Source organism: Emiliania huxleyi (assembly GCF_000372725.1).
Source record: "Emiliania huxleyi CCMP1516 unplaced genomic scaffold EMIHUscaffold_227, whole genome shotgun sequence".
Lineage (NCBI taxonomy): Eukaryota > Haptophyta > Isochrysidales > Noelaerhabdaceae > Emiliania > Emiliania huxleyi.
The window spans coordinates 118,774-127,663 of record NW_005200362.1 but is presented as its reverse complement, the minus strand read 5'-3'; the positions used below and the strand labels follow the sequence as shown (position 1 = coordinate 127,663).

General features: G+C 66.8%; 3 protein-coding genes across 3 annotated transcripts in view; 2 read left to right on the top strand and 1 right to left on the bottom strand.

Moving 5' to 3' along the window:
- The window catches only part of EMIHUDRAFT_457186 (hypothetical protein), a gene marked incomplete at its 5' end in the record, with an annotated part of 5,112 nt that extends 3,386 nt beyond the window's left edge, over positions 1 to 1,726 (top strand). Inside the window, 4 exons of the mRNA XM_005779779.1 lie at positions 287 to 368; positions 572 to 615; positions 1,003 to 1,115; positions 1,377 to 1,726. Coding sequence (XP_005779836.1) covers positions 287 to 368; positions 572 to 615; positions 1,003 to 1,115; positions 1,377 to 1,512 — 375 coding nt within the window. The 3' untranslated portion in view covers positions 1,513 to 1,726. The remainder of the gene's footprint in view (positions 1 to 286; positions 369 to 571; positions 616 to 1,002; positions 1,116 to 1,376) is intronic.
- Positions 1,727 to 6,042: 4,316 nt separating this feature from the next.
- Positions 6,043 to 6,780, bottom strand: EMIHUDRAFT_114675 (hypothetical protein; the record flags this gene model as incomplete). The annotated part of the gene is made up of 1 exon (XM_005779778.1): positions 6,043 to 6,780. One exon carries the CDS (start codon positions 6,778 to 6,780, stop codon positions 6,043 to 6,045), a length of 738 nt encoding a protein of 245 aa, XP_005779835.1.
- A 1,653-nt stretch (positions 6,781 to 8,433) lies between these two features.
- Positions 8,434 to 8,736, top strand: EMIHUDRAFT_235882 (hypothetical protein; the record flags this gene model as incomplete). The annotated part of the gene is made up of 2 exons (XM_005779777.1): positions 8,434 to 8,477; positions 8,553 to 8,736. The coding sequence occupies 2 exons, from the start codon at positions 8,434 to 8,436 to the stop codon at positions 8,734 to 8,736; spliced, it is 228 nt and encodes a 75-aa protein (XP_005779834.1).
- Between the last annotated feature and the right edge of the window lie 154 nt (positions 8,737 to 8,890).

The following is an 8,890-nucleotide window of genomic DNA, read 5'->3' as shown; positions in this document are numbered from 1 at the left end:
GCACCCCCCCTTCCCCCCCCCCCCACACACACACTGCCCTCTGGTGCGGTTGACGACTCTGTAATGTCGGCATGGATTCCGAGCCACCGCTTGGTCCTGAGCAGACAAACCTCGAGACACCACCGAGGCACCCCCCCCCCCGCCCCTCCTCCCCCCGGGGTGGCCAAGCACCCCCCCTCAACACCGCCCCACCTGCTGCACCCCGCACGCCCGCACGCCCGCGCTACGACGCTCCTCACACCGCCCGGAGTGGTCGTCTTTTCACACTCGTGCGGCGGCGGCACAGGCGCTGCCCCTCGACGCCGCTACCGACGCCCCGCCCTGCATCCACACCTTGCGCCCTCCGCTCGACGAGTTCGCCGGCGCCGGTGTAGTAGCACAGCATAGCAGAGGTGCTGGCAGTGCATCGACCGCACCCCTCGCCGCATACCTCGCCCAACGGCCTCTTCTCTCGCTGCACTCGGACCTCCCCCTCTGCCGTTCCCTCTGCCGTGCGCCCCTCTCGTCGCACCTTTCCCCTCGCGGCGCGCCCTTGCCGCCCTCCTCACCCCATCTCCCCCCGCCCCTCTAGGCGCGGACACCGGCGACGCGGTTGCCGACGGCACCCTGGCGGCGGTTCTGCGGCTAAGCCTCTCCTCCGACCTGCAGTGGGCCGCGGCGGCGGACGCGCGCCGCCGCGTGAGCATCTACTCGCTCGACGCCCTCGCCTTCCACGGCGCGATGCCGCGCCTCTCGTCGCCGCCTGCGGCGCTCGCCTTTGTCCCGGGTGTGTGCCCTCCCCCCCCCCCCCCCCCCCCCCACCCCCCATCCCCCCCCCCCCCCCCCCGCCCCCACTCCCCCCCTCCCTCCCCCCCCCCCCCCCCCCCCCCCCCCGACCCCCCCCCCCCCCCGGCGCCGCCGCCGTCACCCACCTCGCCCCCTGTCTTCTCCCCCCGCAGGCGGTCCTCCGTAAGTCCCCCTATCTCCCCCTATCTCCCTATCTCCCCCTATCGCCCCCCGCAGGCGGTCCTCCGTATCGTCTTTAACCAAGCGGCTCCCCTCTCGCTGCTGCTCTGCGCGCAGACGTGGTCGCTGCGCGTCGACCTCAACGCCGACGCCCACCCAAGTCTTCGCCGGTTGGGCGCGGCGGCGGCAGTCGCCGCGGCCGCGGCCGCCGCTGCCGCCGCCGCCGCCGCGGTGCCGCCGCCAGTTTCGGAGGCGGCAGAGCCCTCCGCTGAGGGGGTGGTGTCCGCAGAGGCAACAAGCACGCCGAAGCGCAAGCGCAAGCGCAAGCGCAGCGGCGGCGGCGGCGTTGGCGGCGGCGTTGGCGGCGGCAAGGCGGCGGCGGCGGCGGCAGAGCCCAGGGCCACCGACGGTGGCAGCGCTGATGGGACGAGGCTGCTCACAAAGTACGGCCCGATGCGCCTCTTTGACTTTGTGGCGCCGGGCTGCGCCGTCGTCGTCGAGCAGCCGTGGCTGCGCGTGATGGAGCGCTTCCCGAATGCGATGGTCCGCCACCAGTTTGGGACGTGAATGCAACGGCGTACTCTCGCTGCTCGCCGTCGGCGACCGTTGGCGCGTGCGTGCCTTCTTGTGACCCCACGTGCGTGCGAGCTCGGGGTGTGCGCGCACCCCGGGCGCCGCGGACAGTGCGGGTGCGGGCACGGGAATACACAGAGAGAGAGAGAGAGAGAGAGAGAGAGAGAGAGAGAGAGAGATTTTTAGAAGCCTACAAGAAATGTGACACACACAGTGATTTGGGCTCGGCAGCTTGTCGACTACCAGCCGGAGAATACAGCGCCGAGGAACCACGTCTTGCTTGAGTACCGGGATGTGGAGGGTCGCGCGTCACACCATGTACAGTTGTACACATCTGCTGATGTCTCGGTTGGAATTCTATTACAATCGTGCGTGGACGGTGTGGCCCGCACACGCACCTTGACGGTTGACGCCTTGCACGGGGTCGGACTGTGGCTGTCGATCTTACGGCACGGCGACGGAGGCGGCGCCGCGGCCCGCCTTTGACCACACGTTGACTTCAGCCGCCAGTGCTGCGACGGTCCGCTTGCCCTTGATCGTCGTCCCCTTGGCCGAGGCGACAGGGCAGGCCTTGCTTGCCGCCTCTTGCGAGCGAAATCCTCTTCAACGTTCCGATGGCCTCCCACCGCATTGGCGCCCGCGTCGCGAGCCTCTCGCCAGAGCAGCTGTGCGCCATCATCGAGGCGCAGGCGGGCGCGAGCGACGCCGCGCTGCGCGTGGCGGAGGAGCACGCCACACGGCTCGTGGAGCAGCCCGAGTGGGTGCTCTCCGAGGTCCTCCTCTCGCCGGACCTCGCCCCGCACATCCTCGCCCAGCTGCCGACCAAGGAGCACGCTCTCAAGGGGACGTGCCGCGCGTGGCGCCGCGGCTGGAAGGAGACGCTGAAGAAGCGCGAGAGGCCGCGCCTGCTTGTGGTCGGCGGCCACGACAGCGAGGGCGAGCGCTTCAACTCGCTGGAGCGGTACGACCCGTCCACGAATGAGTGGGAGGAGGAGGAGGCTGTGGCGCCGATGCCGACGGCGCGAGAGTCTTACGCTACGGCGGTGCTGGATGGCAAGCTGTACGCGGCTGGCGGCCTGGACATGGAGGCCACAGCGGAGGCAGCGGCGATGGGCTCAGAGGTCTCCTCCAACCTGGTGGAGCGGTACGACTTGGCTGCGAACGCGTGGGAGGCGGTGACGCCGATGGGGGGGGCGCGGTGCGTTGTCGCCGTGGCGGCGCTCGACGGCAAGCTGTACGCCGTGGGAGGCTACAACGAGTCGTACAACGGTGGCCGCCTCAGCTCAGTCGAGCGGTACGACCCGGCGACGAACGCGTGGGAGGCGGTGGCGCCGATGGCGACCGCACGGGGTTCTCACGCCATGGCGGTTCTCGACGGCAGGCTGTACGCTGCGGGAGGCCACAACGACAACGAGGATGGCCACACCAGCTACCTCAGCTCGGTGGAGCGGTACGACCCGGCTGCGAACGCGTGGGAGACGGTGGCGCAGATGGTGACGGCTCGGTGTAATTTTGCCGTCGCGGTGCTCGATGGCAAGCTGTACGCTGTGGGCGGCTTCAACCGCAACGGCTACCTCAACAACTACCTCAGCTCGGTGGAGCGGTACGATCCGGCGACGAATGCGTGGGAGACGGTGGCGCCGATGGCGGTGCGGCGGGTAGCTTTCGGCGTGGCGGTGCTCGACGGCAAGCTGTATGCGGTGGGCGGAGAGGATGACGGCTACAACACACTTAGCTCGGTCGAGCGGTACGATCCCGCCACGAATGCGTGGGATGCAGTGGTGCCGATGGGGACGGCGCGACGTGCTTCTATCGCAGTCTTGATGCAGTGGGCTTAGGTTTGGGTGCGACGGCGGGCGGGTATCGCCTCTCCCAGCGTGAGGACGCAGGACGGAGGTCTATCAGATCTTTTTTTTACACTGGGGGGGGGGGGCGAGGCCCACCGCTGGGAGTAGAAAATACGCCCCCAAGCGCCAAGCCAAGGGCGGCCCCTACGGCTTTATATAATGATCCGAAGGCGAAGCCTTCAACGTTCAAGGGGGCCCCCAGAGGGGGCCAAGGAGGCGGCGCGGGGAAGGAGAATCAGGTGAGAGCAGGAAGGATGTGAGTCACCAGGATGGGGCAGAGCTCGGCGAGGAGGAGGGTGCTGACGAGGGCGCGGAGCTCGGCGAGGAGGATGGGGCAGAGCTCGGCGAGGAGGATGGCAGGCTGGTGGGTGCAGTAGACGGCGCCGAGGAGGGGGCGGAGGATGGCGCCGAGGACGGGGACGAGGATGGGGCGGTGCTCGGCGAGGAGGATGGGGCAGAGCTCGGCGAGGAGGAGGGTGCTGACGAGGGCGCGGTGCTCGGCGAGGAGGAGGGTGCTGAAGAGGGCGCAGAGCTCGGCGAGGAGGAGGGGGCGGAGCTCGGCGAGGAGGAGGGTGCTGACGAGGGTGCGGAGCTCGGCGAGGAGGAGGGGGCGGAGCTGGGAGCCGATGACGGGGACGAGGATGGGGCAGAGCTCGGCGAGGAGGAGGGTGCTGACGAGGGCGCGGTGCTCGGCGAGGAGGAGGGGGCGGAGCTTGGAGCCGATGACGGGGACGAGGATGGGGCAGAGCTCGGCGAGGAGGAGGGTGCTGACGAGGGCGCGGTGCTCGGCGAGGAGGAGGGGGCGGAGCTGGGAGCTGATGACGGGGACGAGGATGGGGCAGAGCTCGGCGAGGAGGAGGGGGCAGAGCTCGGCGAGGAGGAGGGTGCTGACGAGGGTGCGGAGCTCGGCGAGGAGGAGGGTGCTGACGAGGGTGCGGAGCTCGGCGAGGAGGAGGGTGCTGACGAGGGCGCGGAGCTCGGCGAGGAGGAGGGGGCGGAGCTGGGAGCCGATGACGGGGACGAGGATGGGGCGGAGCTCGGCGAGGAGGAGGGTGCTGACGAGGGTGCGGAGCTCGGCGAGGAGGAGGGGGCGGAGCTCGGCGAGGAGGAGGGGGCGGAGCTCGGCGAGGAGGAAGGGGCGGAGCTAGGAGCTTCGGTTGGCGGTGGCGCATCCGGCGGTGGCGCATCCGGCGGAGCAGCAGGAGGAGTCGCCACCGCTCCCTGCAAGGCAGAGTGCTGCTACGGTGAGGCCCATCGCACGTGTGGAGTGAAGAGAGAGAAGGAGCGGGCAGGGGCGGAGGAGGTGGCGTGGAGGGTAGCGTAGTGCTCGCCTGCGCAAGCAGCAGGGCGACGACCGCCACCACCCTCTTGCCAACGAGCATGGCCTCCAGGGGTCGCAGACTGAGTCAAGCACAAGTGCGTTGCCGCCGTCGCGAGCACAAGTCTCAAATCGTCATACAACTTCAATACAGCTTTTACCGAATGAAAGGGGTCGCCGCTGTTCTGGCCTGCGTGTACTGGCGAAAATGTAGTTGCGAACCGCCGTTTTGAAACTACGTTGGTTGGGGGGCGTTCTGGCGGCAGCGCTTTTTCGGCCTGCGTGTAGTTAAGGTGCATGCATGCATGCATGCATGAAAGACCCGCGCCTTTCTTTGATGCCATATGCCGATCGATCGATCTTTTGATGGCCGGACGGGGGAGTTGCCACCCCTGGCCACGAGTGCTGCAGATAGCGAGCGTGCGGGATGGCGGCTCTGGCCCCTCGCAGCTAACACACGAACCCCGCGTCTACGCGCAGGTATGTGCTCTGTCTATGGTCTAGAGTATGGGAGCAGGGAGACGATCCCATCGCGCGGTTGAAAGTACAGCTGGAGCTCTTCCACGATGTGGCCCGCCCCTGTGGGCACTGGGGGAAGGATACCCCTGGGTCGCTGGGTGCCACGCGACGGGCGGCGCGGGAACCCGCACAACGGCGGAAGCCCGAGGTCCGACGCGCGATAGTTAGAGCGAGAGTCAGTATCGCGGGTTACCTCACTACACACTAGCAGATAGGAGATAAAGGGTGTGGATGCTGGGTTGACGGAAATCGGGGGACGCGACCCACCTCGCCACAGACGGTCCCGCGCCTCGCCACTATGACGGGCACACGCCCCGCACCGTCCGCTGTGTGCCCGTCTTTGTCGCTCCGGAGTGTAAAGTCCAACGCGCTCGTCGCACGTCGGTGACGGTGTCCCCCGATTTCGCCGCGCTTGGCGAACCTCGACAGCGCTTTCGGTGGCATGCAGCTCTTTGCGACAGAAGCCTGGAGAGCAGCTCCTCTGCTGCTCACACTCTGCACAGTTGACACAGCCTACTGTGCGGCTGCCACAGCTGTCACAGCGATGGGCTCGCGCCCTCCACTGGCCCTCAGTCGCTTGTGCTGCGGCTTGTGTGAGCGACACTGCTCGGCGACTGCCGGCACGCTACCAGCGCTACGCCGGTCAAACGAGAACTGGTTGCCCCCCCCCCCCCCCGGCCATATCGAGCCGCCGCGCCCCACCCCCTCGCGGCGCCAGAACGCATACCCCTGACGGGAACGCCCCTCGCCCAGTCACAGCTCACAGCTCACACAACACACTGTCACACTGTAACTGTACACGAATCAATGCCTCTCCACGTCCTCCTCCCACCCGCGCCCTCACAGCGTGTAGTCGCTCGCGCAGCCCTCGAGCGGCTGCACGTCCTCGCCCACAACCTGTGCGCCGCCAATCTCGCGGGTCACTCGCACGACGGTCGGGATGTCGCGTACGAGCTCATAGTACAAGCCCTTTGCGTCGGTGACGGTCACGCCCGCGTCGCGCAGCCGCACGATGCCGGCGGCGTGGTGGGGCGGCGGCGTGCCGACGGCGTCCTCGACGACGACGACACGAAAGCCGCCAGCCTTGAGGCCCAGAGCCGACTGCGCAACGCACACGTCCGTCTCCAAGCCGACCAAGATGAACGTATTGATGCCGTGCGCCTTGGCGACCTCGTCGACTGCAGCGCGGATGTCTGGCTGCCCGTAGAGATTCCAAACCAACTTGTTCCAGACGTGCGTGCCCTCGGGCAGCAGTGCGGACAGCGTCGGGTGCATCGGCGGGTTGCTTCCTCCCTGCCCGGCAGCGGCGTAGTCCTCGGCCGTCGCAAGGATGGGCAGTTTCATCGCTTTCGCAACCTTCATAATGAAGGCGATGCGCTCCACGAGGCTCGCCCGCTGGTCGAGCGGCAGCTTGTCGAGGAAGTTCTGCTGCACGTCAATGACGGCCAACGCCGTGCGATTTGAGTCGAGGAGCTCCCAGCCGGCATCCGTCCTGCACGAGTCGGTTGATTTGATTGCGGTTTCGCCGACGGCGCAGAGGATCAGCGTCGCGAGGGTGCAAGAGCGTCGGATAGCCATGTCAGAGGGCGTGGTTGATTTTTTTGAGCTTAGCCTTCGATGTTAGGAAACAACGCAAGGCGGACATGGCATATCGCTCTTGGGCCCACAGACATCCCGCACACTCGCCGCACACCCGCCGCCCCCCCCGCGCGCCCCGCCCCGGCCGGGAGAGAGGGGAGTGACAGTTTGGGACGGCAACAGAACGAACGAGTATTACGAGTATATGTATGTTGAGTCCTGGCTCAACAACGCAGAGTAAAGGACTTTTTCTTTCTGGGGCAATAGTTGGAGCTGCCCCGCGCGCCGCCGCGAGCACCACGACGTGAGCGCGCCTTTTGGAAGGCGCAGGCACCACCCCTCGTGCCGGCCCGAGCCGATTCAGCAGCTCCGGCCCAACCTGCAACCAATCCGGCCGCCGACGGGAGGGCGAGCAAAAGGGTAAAGGGAGAGCACGCGCATGGGCCAAAATGTCCGTTACGGTCCCAGCTGCGCGCGCTTTTTTTCTTGCTGGGGCAGCGCGGAAAAAATCGTTTCCGGAAATTCGTTCGTTTGACAACACAAACAACGCTCTCTTTTATGTCCCACCATGCAGAGCGCATCTCTCTCTCTGTTGTGCGAGGCGTGAACCGCGCCATTCGCTCTCACCTGGCAACCCTGTCTGCACGTCTCGCGCGCGCGTGAACAGGGCTCCAGGCCCCAAATGACGTGTGAGTGTTAGATTTGTTTGGTATTGCTAAAAATCTCTCTCTCTCTCTTCGTTTGCCCGCCGACTTTCGTTCCGTCCAGTTGAGCGTGAACACACAACACGGCCGACAGGTCCGGTCCACCTCTCCAGCCTACCCCATACGCCGGGACACGAGTGAGCACGCTGCCCCACCCCCAAAGAAATCTGTTTCCCTGGCGAAACTGTAGGCGCGCAAAAGAAAGAAAACAGACAGCCCAAGGGAGGAATGGGAGGACGGCACGCACGCCGCCACCACACTGGGATTTTAAGGAGAGGTGTGTGATGCGCTAGCCGTCGCCCACCCTAGGGAGTCTGCCTCTTCCTATCTCTCTTCGCAGTCTCTCGCCGATTCTCGCTGCGACCTTCATGCCACCTCGCGGTCGTCCCACTCTCGTCGTTCTCTCCCTTGTCACTTCCTCCTCTGTCGCGTCGTTCTCTTCTGCCTCGTCCTGCGACGCCGCCGCCTGCCGGTCCCTTGTTCTCGCGGCTTCTTTCGCCTTTCGGCGCAACTCCGTCCTCCTCGCGGCGTATCCTGGCCCCTCGAGTCTATCGAGCTCCCCTCGCGCAAGGACCACATTTCTGACTCCCACTCCGATCATTTGCCTCCAAGTCATATCGTTGCTCAGGTCCACTCTCTCTTCGAACACTCGTGCCTCTACGGATGATGCCGGCTCAGGCGATACGTTTTTTCACAATTCACGCGGGGCGGCGTGTGGGGCGCGAACCAGAAATTGCTCATTGACATGCCTCGGTGTCCTCGGGTGCTCCAGAATCGCGCTTGGTCCTCCCGCCCCTCACCGGCCGCGACGTCGCCGCGTAGGCGCACACACCGGGTCGGCGGCCCAGCCCAGCGGCAGGGCAGCGTCGCTCAGCAGCCGGCGGCGGGCCGTGCGGACGGCGCACCTCCCGCGCGAAAGCCGCACCGCTTCAGGCGTGCACACGCGGGGATGGTAGCGCGCCGCGTTGGGAGCGGTTATTCGCGATGGGACATGTCCCGTTGCCCTCCCTCCCCCTCCCCCTTTTTTCCCTCCTCGCGCCTCTCACCCGCGCCGCGCGCTCGCCGCAGGCCTGGCACGGTCGCCTTGAGAGAGATCCGGAAATACCAGCGCTCGACGGAGCTGCTGATCCGCAAGCTGCCCTTTGCCCGCCTCGTGCGCGAAATCACCCAGACGTGCGCCTCTCATCCCCTCGCTCGCACCCTCCCGCGGCGCCGCCCCGACCCCTCTGCCGGGTGGTGCCCTAACGCCTGACCGGGGGCGCGCTTGCCCGCCGTGCGGTCTCCTGGCTGCGGGGCGAGGGGGGGGGGGGTATTTGGGGCAGTACAGTCACAACGGGCCCCCCCATCTGCTGGACAGCAGCTTATACTAAGAATTCGCCCCCCGTGGTTGGATGTTGCACCCAACT